This window comes from Pygocentrus nattereri, chromosome 18, assembly GCF_015220715.1.
Source record: "Pygocentrus nattereri isolate fPygNat1 chromosome 18, fPygNat1.pri, whole genome shotgun sequence".
Taxonomy (NCBI): Eukaryota; Metazoa; Chordata; class Actinopteri; order Characiformes; family Serrasalmidae; genus Pygocentrus; species Pygocentrus nattereri.
The window spans coordinates 33,800,296-33,822,204 of record NC_051228.1 but is presented as its reverse complement, the minus strand read 5'-3'; the positions used below and the strand labels follow the sequence as shown (position 1 = coordinate 33,822,204).

Below are 21,909 nucleotides of genomic sequence, written 5' to 3'. Positions count from 1 at the left end.
ACACTATGAGTAATTCCTGTGTTCATTAGACATAGAGATCTAGAAAAAAACTAGAACGCAAATTAATCTGTCATTGTATTTATGATGTCATGAAAACCACCATATTAACAAGTATCCACCTGTTCTGCTACAGCAGTTTAGCCCCGCCCATTAAAGTTGAAGTTATAAGGAGTGTTTCAATTCAGATTTGTGTTTAAATGAGCCTCAATACAGGGCAGCCAATCAGTATTGCACTGACGGTATGTGATGTGTGTTTTTCAGTTCTGTGTCCTACGTAAACTGCTGTGTGCTCTCCTGTCTTTGGGACTGTGAGGAAGGCTGGTGGTCTTCATCCCTCGCTCTGTGCTCCAGTCCCAACTGCATGAGCCCCCCGACCCATTTATCAACGAGGGACCCTTAACATCTAACCATCCCCCCTTCGCTTAGCCAATCCAGCTCATCTCACTGTCCTTCCTGCGCTTGCACATATCCACAAGGCCAGTACAGCGGCGCCCGGTGCTTTCCACCTTTTTTTACCGTATACTTTACAATGGGCCAAAAGCCATACGGAGCATGTTAGGGGGAAAACAGGTAAATACCAATCCGTCTCAGTCTCTGATCAGGTATACTCTTTTATTTTCCTTTTTTAAGCAGAGCACACATGAGGACATTCCCTTCATTCTCATCCGTTCAGATTACAGGTATATCGAGGGACAATATTTAGAGACATGGTCAAGCCTAGATGCATTGTTTGTGCACATTATTGAATAGTCTGTCCATCTATCGCCTTCTGCTTTTTGCTGTTTCAGTATTGTGGCTTCATTTCAGCTGCTAGCATGTTGTAATGTTCACCATTTAATGCCAATTTACGGGGAAATCCATGGCGACAACCAGAGGCGACTTTTTAAAATTTTGTTTATTATGTATTATTTTTTTGACCTTTAATCTTTTGTTTGATGATATCATTGATATTTTTTTAAAACCATTTCTTACCAGAGTGTGCAGTTTCTGCACTGAGTTAGTGTAACTCTCATTTATTATGCCATAATGCACTCATATCTTTAATGTATATATTTCTTGTTTACTAAGGGGCATGGAGGAAGGCAAAATATGGCTGAGTCAAAGTTCAAATAAATGTCGAACCCTGTGAAGAAAACACTAGATCTCTGTATGGATTTGTCTTGGTGTGGTGCAGCTTGATGATGTTAAATGCAATGCCTCTTCAGTCCTGGAGATGGCAGCACTGCAAAACATTAAAACCACCAGTAACCCATAAACACTTGCAGTAATTCTACATTTAAAGGCCAATTAAAAATGTGACCATCACTACATCTGTTTAAAAACTAGGAACGCCCCCTTTTAACAATGTTTCTTGAAAGTGGGAGGAACTTTTCAGACACTACAACCAGTTTGGGGTGGATTTTTGGGGGACTGTTTTGAAATGACTTGCCAGATGAGGAGGAAGCTGAAAGCTAAGGACAGCAAGGCAGCTTACTATCTAGATTCCTGAGTTTAAGATATTTTTTCAGCATAAAATGTGTGGTCACCATTTTTACTGTTTTCTATATCATTTTGTTTGATGACCAAGGTAAGTTACACTATGGCTATTTATTAGCCTATCAGATCAGATTTATAGCCTTAAAATATAGACTTATTAGATCTAGGCTAACAATCTCAATTGGTTGACACCACAGGGTTTCCCAATGGCTGCGTGATGTATTTAAATAATGCATAGTGGTGTTTATAGTGAGAGAACATCAATGAATAAACATGAAAACAAAATAAAATAAATTCTATCAAAACCGATGAGACAAGATCTGTCATTAGATTAGAACAAAATTGTACCAATACATTTCTCATTTAATTAAAAATATCAATACAAAGTTTTTTTTCCTGTTTCCATGTACAGCAAATGTCCCATATACATAATAGTCAGATCCTCCAGAACACAATGGACCTTAATAAAAGCTAATATACTTTGTTTGGCTTCTGTACATGAAACACAGTATGGTTGGCCATATACAGTAAATTAATGTGCTCATACAAGTGCCTGTCCAACATTCACAACACACAAATATGTCCCGCTGGAGAGTAGTTCAGCAATTCAGCTCACGAACTGAAAATATAGCAACATTCAGTGTAATAACTTCAGTCCTGCAATGAACAACAGTATATGTGACATTTTTTGTAATAATCATATAAGCATGGTATGACTTTGATGCCATGTATTTAAAATAAAGGGGTTATTAAAATGTAAATAAGCCACAATTTGGCTTTTTAATTTGAAAAGGTTGTACAAAATATAATAGAAAACAAAATAAATGATAATCCAGAAAGGATGGACTATGGTTTTCGCTGGAGGGGCTCAGTTGGTGTTGCCTTGAAAATCCATTCACGCAATGAAATGTTTTGTAGTTCAAAAACAGTTCAATGCATTAAAAAGCAAAAAACATAACCACTAATACAGCATTTGGTGAAGAGAGTTTGTTAAGAAAAGGTTAGTAGAATCAAATGCTTGGCTATCCAGCCAAATTCCAGTGAGGACAGATTGCATTGTTTGCTGAATCACTAACAGAACCATTGAGGGTTGCAAAGGACTTCTATTTTAGTTCTCACAAATTTGAAAAATGAAAAAGGAAATACTTTTCACCTAACGGGCAAGCATAATTATTGATCATCTTACTTTGCTGTTACTTAAGACACTACACTAGAATACACTATTCCACATTCAGTTCTATTTTTTGGAAATCCTGTAGGTCCGAACATAATAATGACAAACGGCCACAAGCTACATAATATACCAGTTCTGCTTGTTTAACCTGGATCATTAAGAGCTATTCACAAAACAGTGACTAACACAGCATATCTTTGGTTTGATATCCAGTTGAATCAGGTTCAGGTAGATATCCATTTAGCTTACAACGTTCATTACTACTATCTTTTTTGTTTAGAAACAAGAAAATAAGGACCAAAATATCTGCTTTACTACTTTTATATGCCAAATTCTACATTCTGTGTTGGAAAAAGAGCTACAACAGCAACATTTCTAAAAGCTACTATGCATTTATTTCCTATATTTGGCCAAAGAACACTTAAAGGCAAATATATGTCGAGGGTGTGAAAAAAAGACAAACAATTCTCCTGTTTTGCTGCTGCTTATATACAAATGGCAGGTGAATGTATTACAAAAACATACAATGAAAAATTAAATAATGTGCACTGGGCCTTGAGTTTAGTTTTAACAAGGTGTTTCAACATCTTTAAAGAACAAATCATTAAAGCACAGTGTTTGCAGTAATAACAACAAATACAAAGTCATTCTAACTAACTAAAGCTGAATAGTTGCTTGTCCATTATAATGTGTGCTTCAGTAACTGTACATCAAGGTTAGACTTCTCTGCAACACTTTTTTAATACTCCATAAAAGTATTAAAAAAACAAAAATAAATGATAATATATTAAATAACAGAATTAGGGTTACTGAAACAATGTATTTGTAGTTTTTTTTACATAAATTCTTAATATTTAGTATATAAAAACATAAAAAAACATCACTGCAGTAAAGAAAGTTACATCATACTGCACATTCTTCGACTGGGCGCCTGTCAGGTGACACGGGTCAGTGTAATCTTTCCACTGTAGCGTCCAGCAGGGGGCGCTGTAATATCTCTAAGCTGTTAAAACAGACTGTCCTTACACCAGAGAGCCAGCTTGATTCTGCGCTGGCACCATGATGGGCACACCCCCCATCCGGGAGACGTTGGCGATGCTGACTCCAGTCGGGAGGGCTTGTGGGTGTGGCATCTGCGGCTGGGTCGCTTCAGTCCGGGGCAGGGAGCCTCCGTTGGAGCTAGGGGGAGCAGGGGGCTGCCGGGGCAGGGTGGGATCAGTGTTGTAGCCGGGCAGAGTGCGCTCTGGGGTGGCCAAGTTAGCGATGGGACGGGGACGGTAACCCGCCATGCTGCCGGTGGCAGTGATGATGGAGGCCGTGTCGGAGGTGGGGTGGGGGTGGGGGTAGTTGTGCTGGTAGTGGTTGTGGGTGTCTCGGGGGTGAGGGCTGGAGTGGACGGATGAGAGAGTGCCATTCTTGGAAATGATGTCTGAGCCTGTGCCACTCTTCGCCCACGAGACGCGCTTGGGAGCCTGAGCGTCCTCCCTGTTACACACAGAAGGGTCAGACAGTTCAGTATGGCATTCACTGCGTTCACTACTGCAGTAGTAGAGATTAATTTTCTAACGTTCTAGAGTTGGAACAAGACCTCATATGTCCAAAAAGGTAACAGGAGAAGGGATATAGATTGCCTCATCAAATCTCAAGAATATATTTCTAACACTTAAAAATATAGTTCTTTTGACTGTGTCACCTTTCACCCAGTCATAATGTGATGGTCCGAAGGAAAAGACACGTGGGTACGTTTCAGGTTGGGGTGCAAAAGTCGGTGTTTTTTGAATCCCAGTGAAGAAACCAAAAAAAAAAAAAAATAAATGCAACTTATCCAGTGCAAAGAAAAGAAAATATTTACAAGTATATACAACTTAGTATAAATAGTCCATTATTTAATCACAATTTTAGAGGTTTTGGGGCTTCAACCATATTTCATTAACTCCTCCACAAGACTAGCTCATTCTGCTCCCTCTAGGGCTTTTATAGAGCTAAACAGGAAGTGGTGTGATGTCACTTCCGTTTTTGCGCAGGGGGGTTGGATGGGTGAGTTCACTATAAAAACTCAGCAGACAAAAGGTACCGTTTTCCTCCCTGGCTGAAAACATGGCTACCTTCTTCTGGAGTCTATTCACAGGTAAGTACTTGTTGCCTTCCCCAAGTGTTCAAAACGTAACAGTTTTTAAAATGTTTAGTTAAACTGCTAAATCAATCAACATTAACAAATAAAAAACATTCATATTCACCATTAAGTTTTTAAGATGTGCTCTTGTTCACCAGCATAAACACTCAATTATTAAAGGCTAATTAAAAACAGCATGTGTCTCTGTTTGAATAGGAAATGTCCCCGTAACCTAGAAAGTCTTTGCACACATATATATATACACACACACACACACACACACACACACACACACACACACACACACACACACACACACACACACACACACACACACACACATATATATATATATATATATATATATATATATATATATATATATATATATATATACACATATATATGCAAAGACTTTCTAGGTTATGGGGACATTTCCTATTCAAACAGAGACACATGCTGTTAATTAGCCTTTATTAATTGAGTGTTTATGCTGGTGAACAAGAGCACATCTTAAAAACTTAATGGTGAATATGAATGTTTTTTATTTGTTAATGTTGATTGATTTAGCAATTTAACTAAACATTTTAAAAACTGTTACGTTATACACATATATATATATATATATATATATATATATATATATATATATATATATATATATGTACACACACACACACACACACATAAAGAAATGGTCCTAGGGCTGAATGATTTGGGGAAAATATCTAATTGCTGGAATATTGCGGCTGCAATTTAAATTGCAATTATGTTTTTTAAATTGAGGTTCATGCCTTGTTTTTGTGGCCAATAAACCCATAATATGCTCCTATTCTGGCTTGAGGTTTGACCACTGAATGTGATGCCAAAGTGCCAGTAATCGTGGTTGTGTGCAGTTCCAGTCAATGTCCCAGTTGAGTTAAGTAAACTCCAGAGGTGCCAATAATTGTAGAGGGAACTTTAAATACATGGATGCCACATTGCCTGCTGTTCTCAGTCTGAGGCGACACGTCAGCAGGTCCACCATAAAATGGTCAACATCCATTTGTGAACAAATACTGTACAGAGATATGATGGGTTTCAATATTTAATCCGCTGTAACTTCATTACCTGATTTTCAATATTTTATTTTGTTATAAGAATCAGAATTTCTGTGTGTAGCTATTCAAATGTCCAATATGCATGGCGATATATTTGTAAACGTGTCAGTTACCAACAGCTGACTATGCATGAACTGTCAAAATGAAAATATGACAGCTCACACCCATAAAGAAGTGACCACAGGAAGTAATATAACTCTGCTGTCGGAACAAAACCTTGTATCTCCAAGATGGTAATTTTACAGGAGAAGGTATAAACATGTATTATAAGTAAAGTAAGTTGATGCAACCAGACTTTTTTCCAAGTAATTTGGGGCCATTTCTTTTGGTCTATTTATTATGAAATTTACACACAAGGTAAAGAGCAACAAGCATTTTCAGAGATACGAGGTTTTGTTCCGACAACAGCGATTATATAATATAAGGCAATGATGAGCAAAAGAAAATACAGCAAATCAGGTACATGACATGATCTTCACATGTTCAGAACTTGCTGTCATACAAACACATACCAGATGTAAACACAAGTATAAGGACTAAGCTCAGTGGTACAGCTCAGACTGAGTGTGAATCAAAAAGTGACAAGTAGATTTCTTAATTTTGAGGCTAAAATGAATAATAATTAAACATAAGAGCCTAAGCTGCACAAACTGCTTTTGGGTGCATTTATTACTATTTAATACGTGAGCATGCTAGTCAGCTAGCAAGCTCTGGTTAATCTTACACAATCACCAATATCATCAAACCCATCAACGTGTTAATCACTTATCAGGTTCATGCACATAAAAATACAATAAAAGCCCCAGGTAAGAAGGTGGTGGTATAATGTGAATATTCCACATGGAATAAGCTATGGCTGGACTTAGAATGCACATTTGCCTGAAACTGTCAGTGTAAATAAAATATTTTAACTATAGTTCACATGTAGTAAAGATGCTCTGTATAGACTATAAAATGGGATGAAACCACATAATAATTTTGGATGGTACTTTGTTCACATGAAGTATCCACATATCACACACACACCCCATAAACATAGAACTTAGTCTTACTTGATGTCATTGGCCAGATCTTCCTCTGTGTCCTTCCTTCTTGTCCATAAGAAAATGATGAAGAGGACGATGAGGACAAAGCCCACCACTGCACCCACTGTGGCACCAGCTATCACCCCAGCATCCGTTGCTAGGCAACAAGAGTAGGACACAGTTATGATTCAAGCAAATTACAAGTTACTCCAGTCAGCTCTCTATTGGTACAACATGATTATCAGTGGTGGACAGTAACTAAGTAAATGTAATTGGTTACTGTACTTAAGTAGTTTGTTTGTGAATCTGCATTTCACTGAAGTTTTTCCATTTTGAGTTTTTACTTTCAAAGTCAAATATCTGACTTTTTACTCCACTACATTTTGAGAAATCTGTCGTTCATTTCTGGTTTCTGTGTGTATAAAAACGTGACGTCAAAATGAAAGAAGCGCAAAGCCAGAGCACCAATCAGAGCATAGTGGTCAGGTTGTTTAGAGCTGGTTTTGACCTGTTGGTCATACCGACCCAGTGCAGCACACGGTTCAACGTCAGTGCAGCAGCGTAAAACTTTGGGAGAGTCTGTTCAACATAAATGATGAACTAACCTAACTTTGTGTAAATAGAGCACAATATAGAAATATGTCCACATATGCAGTCGAGACTGATGCAGCTTTTTTCTGAATTTATACAAACACCATTTCATTTTATAGTAAATTAGTTTATGAACAGAGACCTATAGATCAATATAGCAAAGGGTTAAAGCCAGTCTTTATTAACACTTACACTTGGAACTAAGTTGTAAATAAATCTGAAACTGAAACTTTGCTTGTGTGTAAAAGTGATTTCAGAGCCACTCGGTTCTCCCTGATGGAAACTGTTTACCTTCAGTGTTTTGTGCTTCTGATCATTTTAATAGACGTCAGTGTCACTAATTAATGACATTCTATTAAAAGACTGGTTTACCAAGAGAGACGCTGGAGGACTTTCACCTGAAATGAGTTCATGAAGCCAGTCTGGTTATAAAAATGATAACAGGACATCAGAGCCAGAATTACTCTTTTAGTACTTTTACTTTATACTTAAGTACATTTGAGGGTAAATACTTTTGTACTTTTACTGAAGTGGAGGTCTAAAGGGAGGAACTTCTACTTTTACTGGAGTAATATTTTACCTTGGGCATGTCTACTTTAATACTTTGTCCACCACTGACGATCATGCATTTAGCTTCATTCATGATTATCAAGTGATTACTGCAATCTGTCACTGAGGAAAGGCTTAAAGACAGAGTAAAACATACAGGTGATGACCTCCAGGTTGATGTAGCACTTGCCCTCTCCTGCGGAGTTGGAGGATGTGCATTCGTACTTCCCTGTCATGTTGCTGCTGAGGTTATTGAGCTTCAGAGTGCCTGCAGTCTCGTCTGAAAGAGACACACAGCATGCATGAGAAAAACATGCATTACAGAAGTAACAATTAAGCACACATTACAGAAGACAGTCTAGTCTACTGTCAATGATTATTATTGACAGTGATCAGGCTGATGGGTATGAATGACTTACTAAGCATGGGAGAGAAGAAGACCTCTGAGGACGGGCTGGTTTTGGACCACTTGTATTTGGGTGCAGGTTTTCCAGTGCTGGAGTGGCAGGAGAGTGTGACATTGGCTTTGAGTACTGGCTTCCCCTGCAGCACACACACAGGCAGGGCAGGAGGGACTGCAAGAGAGAAACACAAAGCATGAGTGCCAACTCTAAACCAAATAATATAGGGTTCTCTACATGACATAAGCATAGTATCAGCTTCAAATCCACCTTTGGAATTATTTTGTTCTTGCCCTGCTTTGGCATTCCAGCTTAGTTTATGAATGCTAGAAATTTTACAAATAACTGCTTTCTTTGAAAACATGACCTGCCCTATAGTCAGTTTACAAGACTCTCATGTTTGCTCAGATGCATCTGATTTGGAGGCTAGGGCCCAGACTTTATATAAGGACTTTCGTATTTATGGCTACCCAGTTTTGCCTTGACTCTGCTTTAAAGGAGGCACATGCTTCACACCATTAAAGACTCCAATCTTTGGCACATTTTACAAAGTGATGATCTATCATATCTTTTTATAAATCCTCCACTCTGTCTTTTCTGTAGGAAAATGGTACAAATGGTTTCCTAATGGTACAAACAAGGATATTAATCTAAATTGTTTTCTGTAATGAAGAATGTTTTTGATTAATGTATTATTTTGAAATAGTTTGTTTTTGATGTACTTGATGTTTCTGCATCCAAGCATATCCTCTTGCTGGTCTATGGTCACTTTAAGAAGCACTTGGCAGAACCTACACGGGTGAAGGCAAGTTGTCTGAGTCTTAAAAAAGAAGGAGGTTGAGAGAATTGCTTCATGAGCACTGATGATAGAGAGAAGCTGAAACGTTTGCTCATTTTGTGTCTGGTTTATTAACAACGTGAGGGCAGCACTTTTTGTACTCCATTGAATAACTGTTTTAAGAATACTATAAGATTATTCAACCTATTTTTAGATGTTTGTTACTCGTTTTAAACATTGTATGCCTTACTTTTCTGGCAAGCTTTCTATTGGCCTTTTTAAGTAGACATAATGCTTGAAATAAGCAAACTTATCAAAGCAATTTCACTAATAAAATGACTTTAACAAGTCCACATAACCTGATCATTTTCTCATGTCAATCTAAAAATCTGAAATACTAGATATATTAACTAGATTTAAGATAACTTCACTTGCCAAATTTCTTGCAATGTTCAGAGACATTAGTGCACTCACTAACTGCCTATACTGTACAGTCCAAGAGCTCTACATGAATTCAGGATCAGCTCTCCTCTCATCCTCTAATAGTAAAATCAAAGTTACGTTGTTAGAAGGTGTTTGTGTGTGTGAGAGTGTATGTGTACGTGTTTTGGGCATTTTTCCCATTGTGTAATTACCCTTCACATCAAGCGTCAGCTCCTTGGGAGGTCCAGAGTAACCTGGCATGACAACCTGGCACATATATTTGCCTGAATCCGACTCCACAGTGTTATTCATGTAGATTGACAAGTTGTTGTTGGGCATTTGATTGACAAAACCCACTCTGTCTCTAAACTGTTCGTCTTGGTTTATAATACCGTTCATATAGGAAATAATCTACAGAGAGAGAGAGAGAGAGAGAGAAGCAATGAATGATCTTGGAAAAATCTATGCAGTACATTCAATGATATCTGTCATAATCAATTAAAGATTTATTCAATCACTGTGCTTCACACAGTATCCAACAACATAGTAACAAATAACATTATTATTATTTTATTATTTTTTTATCACTTGACCATAAACTACTGAGAAAAGTCATGTGTGGAAAATAACTACAGTGTGATGATTGATATTAGATGAGTTGGATCAGGGATGAAAATACAGGGAAAATATCTAAGCAGTGCTAATGAATGGTGTAGGTTATTTCATAATGGCACTGAAATTTTTTTGTTTGAAATTTCTAATGGCAATTTTTTATTTAATTGGATAACCAAAAGGTGGCTGGGTCTAGTGTCTGAATATGCCAGTGCACTGAATTCTGGCGGTTCTCCTTTTGGCTGCCAACTTCATTTGGGTCCACTGCAGAGGAAATTGCAAAGGACTCGTCACTTGACATATACAACAGTGTCATAAAGCACCCACCATAATGGGTTTGTCTAACATGTTCCAGATAACAGTGGCTTGCTTGATGTTGCCCCCTACGTAGTAGGCTTGGAGGACCGCCATCTGCCCCTGAATCACCTCCACATTTGACTGGGGCATCTGTAGCTGGGCTAGTACACCTACAGAAAGAAGAGAGAGGATGACAGAGAGAGTTTAGGATAAGCTGTTTGCATTCACTAACAAAATACTGGGCCGCAGAAACGAACAGATGAAATTACAGTAGGAAAAAAATGGATTATGTAACAGCGGTGGTGGAGAGGGGCAGTTCCAGAGTCAGAGCAGACCTACACAAAAGAGATTTTCAGCTTTATCATCCAGTACAGGAGAATTCAGACCCATTTGTAGTAGTAAATATCAGCAATGGCTCTAATAAAATTCAACCTTAAAGAGAACCTGCGAAACAATGGGAAGAATTAATCACAGTAAAAGGGCTTTAAGATGGACACTAATGGGATACACTGGTATCAATAAAACTCCAATACTTACTGACTTTATATATAAAACATTTGTCTTCTACCAAACCAGGCTGTTCAGACTTCAAAATAAAAGCTACCTGCTGAGAGGCATTTCAAAAAATATATTATCGCTGTCCAAAGAAACTCCATGTGTCTCCATTTTTGTCAATTTTTATTTTTGTACATCATTTCAACACACCAGCTGTCCTTTATGTCATGTGAAAATTTCATGATGAATGGGCCAATAGAAATGTCTTAAAATCACTTGGGCAAAAATCTCTTTACATGAACTTACATTGAAAGATAAGAGTATTTTTGTCTTCTACTGTAAAGTTACTATTTTGGAGATACTTTGTTTTCTTTGGACAGCGACGATATTTAACACTTAAAATTTGAGCTTTGGAAAAAAAGTAATACACAGACATACACTTTGCTATTTGTATTTCTTTTAGAAGAATTTCTTTTAGATTTCAAGCATGTAAGAAAAAACATTTACACCAAAATTCAGAATACTGATAGACATTTTGTGAAATATGATACATATCACAATATTCTGACACACAGACACAATGCACTAGTAGGACCACATTTAAAAACGGTCATCTCAAGCTATTTTATTCGGCTTCATTCTGTCCTGCAATAAAATCAATTAAATAGGACTAATTTTGCTCTTTTTAATCAACATGCAGTTGTTCAATGTTAAACACTGATGATATCCACAATATGCTCACAAAGCATTTGGCATTTGGAGTGTTGTGAACTAACTGCAACTCTTTGGCCACAACCACAAAAAGTTTGGTTGGATACAAAAAAATGAAGCATCATTTGATGAAAAGAACAATGTGCCAACTGTTAAGCATGGGGTGAGTCTAGTGTATGGTAGTGCGGCAGCTTGCGGCACAGAAAACAATACATGGGTTTTCATTAAATATCAGCAAATTCAGGAAGCAAATGTGATGTCTTAAAAAACTGAATCTGAAATGAAGCTTCTACAACAGGGCAATGAGCCAAAACACATCACAAAGTCCACCATGAACTACTTCAAGAAACACATGCTGAAACTTTTGAAATGGCCCTCAATGTCCCCTAAATAAACATCACTTAAAATCTCAAGGTAGGTCTTAAACATGTTATGCATGCAAGATGGCCCAAGAATATTCCATAACTGAAAGCGTTAAGTAATGTGTCCTCACTTTTGCAAGTCATAATTACCATTTTTTTTTTTTTAAGTTAATTAAATTAAGTTACTATGCATTAACATTTGTAAAATATTATTTTTAAACTCAGTTTGCTTGTTTACTTCTCATCGCTTTAAAAATCAACAAAATGTGTAATTTGGCATACATATAGCTGTATATTAAATCAAATTTCTCTTCTGTAAATTTGCACATTTTACATGTTCAACGTCACAAATATCTGGATTGGCCTCAAACTGCAATAACATGTTTTGAAAAAGTATTAAAGTATTACACTCTGTTTTACCTTTTAATAGTTGTGCCAATCAAATGAAAAAGACAAAAAGCCTACCCAGTTGATTTTGAAAGTGAGCGATTATAGACTAGCATCCTTCCTCTAAAACTCCTGAAGAACTCACATTCCCCCAGGTGGAGATAGCCAAGCTGTATCCAGCCCTCCTCTTTCGCCTCCATAGCCTCCAGCTTATCTCCCAGTCCTCAGCAAGACCTTGCAGAAAAACAGTCGCCCCCCGCCTATGGACAATGACAGACTGCGAGATAGAATCCCTCTACAAATCCTCTATTCTTTCAAAAGCTTTAAGCGCATTCAGCTGGAGGAAATTAAAATAAACCTGGTGACGTAAGCTACAGGCATCTTTCAGATTTAGTGAACAGCACGGCGGGGGGGAATAAAGAATTTTTCTTCAACTCAAGCATTACATTACGGTAGTGACAATTCTTAAGGTTACACAGAGATTTTTACAATTTACTTCAAAACAACGATATCTAACTGCATATAATTTGGCCACAAGGGACAGGGATGTGTTCTCACTTTGTGTGGCTAAAACAAGTCTCTGCCTATAGACTAAAACTTTGTGTTTCGGTAGTGACAACACAACATGGAACATCCATCCATCCATCCTCAACCACTTATTCAGGTCCGGGTCTCGGGGGCAGCAGCCTAAGCAAAGAGGCCCAGGCCTCCCTCTCCCCCACCACCACCGCCCTAGGGAGGTGTCCAGAGGCCATCCTTACCAGATGCCTGAACCACCTCAACTGGCTTCTCTCAACGTTGAGGAGCAGTGGCTCTACTCCGAGCCTCTCCCGAATCGACAAACTTCTCACCCTATCTCTATGGGAGATACTACCATACTGGACACTCTCCGCCACTTGGCTGTTCCGAGAAATTCTGTCCATAAAAGTTATGAACAGAATCGCTGACAACGGACAGCCCTGCCGGAGTCCAACCCTGACTGGAAACCAATCCGACTTACTGCCAGCTATACGAACCACCAAGGAGTTTTCCAACCACCTTGGCTACCTCAGCCCGAGTGATGGACGGACCCTCGCTTGGATCTCCAAGCTCTGCCTCCTCTGGGGAAGGATCGTTGGTGGGATTGAGAAGATCCTTGAAGTATTCCTTCCACCGTCCAATGAGGTCCCCAGTCTTAGTCAGCAGCCCCCCAGCCTGAGTGTATACAGTGTTGGTCGGGAACCACTTTCCTCTCCTGAGGCGCCTGATGGTTTGCCAGAATCTTCTCGGTGTCTGTCGAAAGTCTTTCTCCATGGCCTCACCAAACTCCTCCCACACCCGAGTTTTTGCCTCAGCAACCACTGAAGCTGCGAGCTGCTTGGCCCTTCAGTACCCATCTTTTGCCTCCAGAGACCCACAATGCAAACAGGCCTGATAGGACTCTTTCTTCAGCTTGATGGCTTCCTTTACCCGAGGTGTCCACCAACGGGTTCGGGGATTGCCACCACAACAGGCACCTATGACCTTGCGGCCACAGCTCTGAACCGCTGCATTGACACCCCACTCGGACTCTATGTCATCGGCCTCCCTCAGTACGCGGTCGAAGCTTTGACAGATGTGGGAGTTGAAGATCTTTCTGGTAGGTTCCTCTGCCAGATGTTCCCAACAAATCCTCACAACTCATTTGGGTCTGCCAGGTCTGTCCGGTATTTTCACCCGCCATCTGATCCATCTAACCCTCTAGTCCACTGGAGAAAACCCCAACGTACAGGCGCTGAGCCGAGGAGCTATGAGTAAGCCCACTCCTGCTCGACGCCTCTCATCCTGGACAACTCCAGAATAGAATAATATTCAACCCCTCTCAACAGAGTCTGTTCCAGAGCCCCTGTCATGTGTTGAGGTGAGCCCAACTATATCCATGTTGTATCTCTCAGCCTAATACACTAGCTCCGGCTCTTTCCCTGCCAGGGAGGTCACGTTCCATGCTCCGAGAGCCAGTGTCAGTAGACGAGGATCGGAACGCCGCCACCCAATCCACATTGCACCGGACCCCCATAAGCGCCTCTCCCATGGGTGGTGGGTCCATGGGAGAACAACATGGAACAGCATTCTTTAAATAAAAAAGGTTTTTTTTTTTTAAATTTAACCTTATGATAATTTTACATCTTTCAGCCTTGAATGTTATGTGTGTACAACTGTTCTGTGTTTGCTAGTCTTGCACTCGCTAGTGTTTTTTAAGATTTAGATTAATAAACCCTTATTCATCCCACAATGGGGAAATTTCACCTCCGCATTTAACCCATCCGTGAAGTGAAACACCACATACACTCTAGTGAGCACACACACACTAGGGGGCAGTGAGCACACTTGCCCGGAGCAGTGGGCAGTCCAATTCGCAGTGCCCGGGGAGCAGTTGGGGGTTAGGTGTCTTGCTCAAGGACACCTCAGTCAGGTACTGTCGGCTCTGGGGATCAAACCGGCGACCTTCCAGTCACGAGGCTGGTTCCCTGACCTCCAGCCCATGACAGCACATTTTTGTTTCAAAATGAGGTAAAACTCACTACTGAAACAGTCAGTACTGAAACATTTGGTAAAGTTTCAGCGCTTTTTTTTGGTAGGAATGTTAAGTCATTTGTTTTAATAAAATAAACAAATAAAGTATACCAACATTTCTCAGTGTCCTAGTCCTGTCTGAATGCGCCACATCAGTCATTTTTACAGACTGCGAACTCCTGCTTCAATAAAAATTCTGGTGCCTTTTACTGTCTATAGAACTGATCCTGCACGAACTGACCAGTGGGTAAAAATGCCAGCATACCTTGTTTCTTAACTACGGAGGCACTTAAAGATGCGCCTACTTTGTTCTCTTTGGCTCAAGTCAAGCAAATATGTAATACTACGGTCCGTTTTTCATACGTGCAACTCCTACCATATAAGAATTACAGAAAAAAGCCTGATTTTATGAAGTGAAGCTGACTGTTTGTTGTGAATTCCCAAACTAATAGCAGTGCCAATGATGCAGCATTCACTTAACACAGCAAGAACAAATTGCTAAATTAGATGATTTCTACTCTTTTCTGGAGTAAAGTTGGTGCAAAAGCAAGTAGCCACTCCCATCTCTGTCATTTATACTGAGATTTATTATCCCTTTCAAAACGGTCACTAACATTACAGATGTCCTGGGGTAAACTGGCATTATCTCCCTATGGAAAACTAATCCATTCTGAATAGTGCTTAAGTTAAAAGTCCGAAAATAAGTCTAAATGATCTACATATTATCTTTCTTTTAAACCATGATTACTCAATTAATTCTCAATTTTTTTAGTAGCTTATGCGTTTTTAACAGTGGAGGCTCTAACAACACTAATTGTAAGAAGAGAACAAAAAAAATAGCCTGAGAGAGAGAGAGAGAGAGAGAGAGAGAGAGAGAGAGCGAGAGACTGCATCCCTAAAATATGACTCACCATAGGGCCCTCTCGGACATCTTTACCCAGAATTCTCATTACTAAATCTAAGCGCTTTAATCCTTAAACAAGATGTGGCCTGCACTCTCTCCACCATTTCTCCCCATTATGGAAGGCTTATAGCCACATGTTTGCCTCCCAGCAGCCTTCTCTTTCTCCCTCAGCACTTCTATAATCAGTGTAGGTTACAACAGTTGCTTCAAACTCCCCTTTTCCAAGCAATCCTTAATCTAGGATTTACAATAATACAAGAAAATCCATGATCACATCATTTTTAAAGGGCCCATACACTCTCAGAAATAAAGGTAGTACATATCACATATAATCTTTCTGTGCTGTCTGCTACCCTTTTTTTTTTTTTTTTGGATACACTGCTTTTTCAGAGTGTCTACATTCATTCAAAACAGAATTCAGCCCAATAAGTGCTCACTGATTTGTTTCATCAGAGTAATGATGAAGAGTGACTGATGTATGAACTATATTCCTATTTATGCATTGTTTAAAATTGTAGTTTAGAAGACAAACTGAAGAAAAATCTCTTGTTAAAAAACTCGTCAGCTACCTTTTCGTATCAGCCTTAAAGGGTTAAAGCTTCGAAAGGTACCATTTATTCACCAGTATGTACAGTATAAGGAAATTAAAATAGCCTGTGTGTCATGAAAACACAGCACATTCGCATATAGATCCATTCTAATAAACACAGAATCGCTCTGAAGACATTGGTGAACAAACTTGTCTTTTTTCTGACAGTTTTGATCTCCAACATTAGGGATGTTGACCACTAGTCCACCACTGAAAAAATGAGCAGCATTACCCATCCATCACCAAATGGGGGCAGCAAATAGTTAACAATGACTTTTACTTGCTTTTGTCTTGTTCATTGTATTGCTGTTAAATTACACATCATTGGTTCACTCTAGAAAAAAGGTTCAGTTTAAATATTACACAATTTTTTGTGTAGGAATGCATATTGCTGTTGTCTGAAGAAAACCTCATATCTCCATTTTTTACATCATTTGAAAATACCTGTTACCCTCTACATAGCATATAAGTTTCATGATGAATGGACCAAAAAAACAGCCCAAATATTGACTTAGAAAGACGTCTGGTTCCATTGACTTACATTAAAAGTAAAGTAGATTATTTCCTTCTACTGTTAAATTACCATTTTGGAGATACAAGGTTTTGTTCCGACTACAGTGAAATGGTTATGCATGATAACTATACAGGAGAAAGAAAAAACCCATTTACTTTTAAAGTAAGCCAATGGACCCAGGCTTTACAAGTCATTTTGTCCTGTTTCTTTAGGTCCATTCATCCATTCATCATGAACGTGCAATGTGAATCCACGCAATGTGTCGACATCAAAACACTTGCTTTGTAGTCACCTCTTCAACACAAAACTTTATGCAAATACACACTTTTCAAGCTTCTTCAATCAGACCCTGTGTCCAAATAAATGCATTTATTTTTTTACACTAAAACTAATCATAGATAAGCACTCTTTTCTGAGAAGTTGCACACAGCCCTGACTCTTCTGATAAAACCAGCTCTATTCGAGTGAAGGTGACTCACACTTGTGGCTCAGATATAGACGTCTCACCTGCCATGAGAGACACCTGAGTCATAATCCAGCCAAATGCAGAAAACAGCAAAACAGGAGAGGAAAGTGTAAATTCATCCAACTATAGTGTTAGTGTTAATTGGACATTTATAATGGGGAACTGTTCAGAAATCAAGGGCAAGACAGACATCCCTAAAGCTGATAATCATCAGCCATTATCACAGCTCTCTAATGACAGTCCCCATCAGCCTAAGTACCAATCTCATTTACTCTATTTCTTCACATTAGCTCATCTAATGACCCACAAAATGACTTCTGGCATGCCAGCTTCTCAATAACACCACTGCTGGAAATAAGTTTTCTTTTGTTTTGCTGTATCACATCAAATTCATATCTCATTTGTTTAAATGAAGCTCACAAAATGCTAATTTATCATAACACTTGCATCCTTTATAACCTACATTCTTCTAACTTGTACAAAACACATTTGTTACACTGAAACCTTTCCTCATGGGTACAGTTCAAATGCCAAAACTGGGCTCAAACCACCCTCACGAACAACATGATCACAGAAGGCTGTTGTGATCGAAATGACTGAGGGACATTTCTAAACGTCTGAAACTGTGGCTAAATGAAATGTCCAATTCTGTTTCAACAACAGAACAACAGAGAAAAACTGCAATTGATTTTAAGATATGAGATATGAAATAAAAAGACAGAAAGATGGAAAGAGAGGGCCCATAAGAAGCTCCAGAGGCTCCTGGAGACAGCAGAGGGGATTTAAAGATGAAGACGGAGATGAATGAGGGAGGCCAGAGCTGAGGGTGAGACCATGTCTGATGCAGGGTGATATGGAGCCTGGTAATTAATGTGGAATGAAGAACTTTTCACACTAAAGTAATCTCCTGCATAATGGAGGGCCTGCCCTTAGCTACACTAGACACACAGAGAGAGAGAGAGAGAGAGAGAGAGAGGGCCTGCCCTTAGCTACACTAGACACACAGAGAGAGAGAGAGAGAGAGAGAGAGAGAGAGAGAGAGAGAGAGAGGAGAGAGAGAGGAGAGAGAGAGGAGAGAGAGAGGAGAGAGAGGAGAAACATTACTATCTGTCCTTCCTCCTTCTGATCTATGGTTATAAATCCACTCACAGCAGCGTCTGGGTCAGATTTGAATTATATATACACCAGAGAGTGGCTTTAAGGAAGGACTGCTGGGGTGGAATCTAAAACATGTGATCTGTTAATCTCACTTCAGTAGCACTACTCTCGAGGAAATGATGCATTAGTACTGACTGCTAATTTTCTGAAACTTTACTTAAAGCAACACTGTTTTTCAGCTGCCCATTGACTTCCATTAAGTGAATGGATATACAGTTCTTTTACGAAGTACATGGAAATGTGTTGAAGTTTTTGTGCACAGTAGTCAACCAAGCCATCAACTAACTAAGTCAGAAAACATTTTTTCTCATATTTTAATGCACAATTACTGGTTATTTAGCTTAATAGAGTTTCAGATATTTAAACAAGGATAAAATGTGGCCTGTGCAAAAGTTAAGGCACATTTAAAAGTTTAGGATTAATCATATTTTTTTTCCCAATATGTTAAGCTCAGCAAAGAAATAAAAATCATGCACAAACATGTGCATATGTTTAAGATACCTGTCAAGTCCCTGTGTCAAACACAAGGCATGTGTGCCAGATCAGGCCATGCAATCCTATCCGGCCTGCAATCGTATTTTAATGTTTTGCAACATTATGTGCGCTCGACTGTCTTACCCCAACAACAGTCTATGGCACAGTGGTTACACCTCAGTTCTACACAATTATACCAAATCCACACCAGTCAAATCACAAAAATGCATTTCAGCTGCAGTTCAATCAACATAAACACTTAATGTCAGCTTAGCAGATCAGAAACTGAGCCCAAGTCTTAAAGAACTTGCACCAAAGAAAAGATGCCAGGTGTCTAGATCAAGCGAGCAGGTCGGTTTAAAAGACTCCTGGGGACATTTAAATTTTGAATATTTCAAGTGTCCATGTAATATTTTAGAGTCTAGTGTATTTTACTGTTGATGTTTTTAATATTTTTAATAAACAATGGTCAGTTCGGGTTGCAACACAACATTAATTAAAAAAGAAATAATTATTTATTATTTATTATTATAGAATTTTTTTTTTCTCTGGCCCACAGATTTGATGAGATTTTTTAATATGTCCCTTTTTCTGGTTGAGTGCGACACTCCGGCTGTAGAGGATGTTTTTGCTTATTTTCACATCAAAGCATGTCATCTGACCAGGGGTATCCAAGATTTGTCAAATAGCGATTGTGCTGAGACACAGAATATTCCTTTAACATTGAAAGGTCAACTTTTAAAAACATTTATTAAACTGTGCTTAACACATGCAGAATACAGAGGGGTGAGTATATGTGAGGTGAATTTTATGCACTGGGAGCTGTTCTTTTACTACACAGGCAGTAAGAAAATGCAAATGAGAACGGGTTGTGCTATCCTGAAAGCCCTGTGGCTAACATTGATCAAACCCTTCGGGAGGCATCATGAGCACCACTTCATGTCCACCTCACATTTGCACAGCTGACAAAGTCTGTTAAACATTGCTTTTTATATCACTTATCTCTCAAAGCTCCCAGAATATTAAATGGCGCTCTCCGATATTGGCTCGCTCAAGGTTTACATTACATGCGATGGTACTCTTTTAAATGCACAACACAACATATATCTACTGCAAAAAGATGTTTGTGTTTCTGCAACTCCAACACATCTCAACCAACACACAAGGAATTCACAGAATCAGGTGTACAAGATGAGGGAAAGTACAAAAATGGTACATCATGTGGGTTCACAAATATTTACATTTGGCCAATATGTTAAACCAATATATGATGATAAAATTATTGTGCTCCAGAAGAGCAGAAACTTTAGGTCAGTGGTATCCAAACTTTTTTCAAAGAGGGCCTGACTGTACTGTGTGAAAATACCTGAGGGCTGAACTATTATTCACAAATGATTAAAAATATTATGTTTTCAAAATATCAGCACGTAGAAACAGAGCATTCTGTGAGCTACTGTGTTTCCTATCACTGCATAAAAGATGCATGAGGCTTCTTTTATTGTTGGACTGTACATTCAGAACCGTTTGTATCAATAAGCACTTAAACTGTTTAGGAGTAACAATACAACATGTCTAGGAATATGAATAATACCTCAGACAAGTGTTTACTTGCTGAAAAATGTACTTTATGATACAAGTGTAGCCACATTGTTGTTCGACCTTAAAGGGTTAATATTTACCAAACTACTGAAATTGGTCTGATAAGAAGTTTTCAGTCTCAACAAGATTGCCAGTTCTTGATGTTTAGTTTAATTAGCTTTATGTCTGTAGTCTTGTCTAAATGTAGTTCAGTAAATGAAGCTGCAGGTCTGGTCAGCTGTCACCACTAGGTGAAAGAAAGAACGGCAATGCACTGAGCTGGGGAGCCGCTTAAAATACGCTGTAAAACCAAAGCCAGAGGCCAATTAAAATCTGCCTGTGGGCCACATTTGACCCTGGGACCGGACTTTGGACACCCTCCCTTTAGGTGATTTTGGACTGCTGTGCTAAAATATTTGCATTCTATTGATTTTACTGCAAATAAATGTTATGTTTCTCTGTAATGCTATTCTGTGTGGATTTAGTCTCAATTTTAGAAATGTTTATGTATTTGAATTAAAACTTGCAGTTATGTATAAGAAAAATATCATATATCAGCATCGGCCTACAACTTCCATATCGGTGCATCCCTGCTCATCAACACTTTTATGTAAGCATCAATTCTCAACAGGAAACATCAGGATTAGAAGTATCAATACTTCAGAATTAAGCTGGCCATTCCTCTATATTATTTCACCCATAGTTTGTACAGCATGTGTGCCTACAGCAGATAGCACCCTTACACTTTTAGAGAATGTGTGTGAGAGGTGGACAGAGCTATAAACAGCTATAATTGCAGGAAGGTTCCAGATTAGTGTGTTTATTCTCCAGTTGTGACAGAGTGGCCAGAGGAGCTCTTTGACGCATTATGTCCACACCTAAGGTTGGGTGGAGGGCAGCACTTCCTCCCAGACCTCTATCAAAACCACAGTTACCTCAAAACACCATGTCCTTTTCCAGGCCTTTGACTTCCAAGAGTTTGAAACATAGTCACTGCTTTGAAATCTGGTTCACACCCAACAAGATAACTGATGCAATAGAGTGATTGGCAAACTCAAAGCTAGGTTTCTAATCTAGACAATCAAGTCTTCAGCACGTTCCCTTGGGCAGGAGACAAACGTGTACTGCGCTGAATGTCTCTGAAGCAATGACACAGTGAGTGATAGCTAACTGGATGCTGAGGAAGATCAGTGACTGGAT

The 21,909-nt window shown here is 38.9% G+C and overlaps 2 protein-coding genes across 4 annotated transcripts in view; one reads left to right on the top strand and one right to left on the bottom strand.

The window, feature by feature from the left end:
* Positions 1-1,135, top strand: part of fez1 (fasciculation and elongation protein zeta 1 (zygin I)) — a 28,376-nt gene extending 27,241 nt beyond the window's left edge. For both annotated transcript variants that reach the window (XM_017684216.2, XM_017684215.2), the window contains exon 10: positions 262-1,135. In XM_017684216.2, coding sequence (XP_017539705.1) covers positions 262-278 — 17 coding nt within the window. In that variant the 3' untranslated portion in view covers positions 279-1,135. The remainder of the gene's footprint in view (positions 1-261) is intronic.
* esama (endothelial cell adhesion molecule a) overlaps positions 965-21,909 on the bottom strand; it is a 69,443-nt gene continuing 48,498 nt past the window's right edge. For both annotated transcript variants that reach the window (XM_017684213.2, XM_017684214.2), the window contains 6 exons: positions 10,570-10,709; positions 9,843-10,041; positions 8,448-8,603; positions 8,186-8,308; positions 6,916-7,045; positions 965-4,135 (listed from right to left, as the gene is read on the bottom strand). In XM_017684213.2, coding sequence (XP_017539702.1) covers positions 3,673-4,135; positions 6,916-7,045; positions 8,186-8,308; positions 8,448-8,603; positions 9,843-10,041; positions 10,570-10,709 — 1,211 coding nt within the window. In that variant the 3' untranslated portion in view covers positions 965-3,672. The remainder of the gene's footprint in view (positions 4,136-6,915; positions 7,046-8,185; positions 8,309-8,447; positions 8,604-9,842; positions 10,042-10,569; positions 10,710-21,909) is intronic.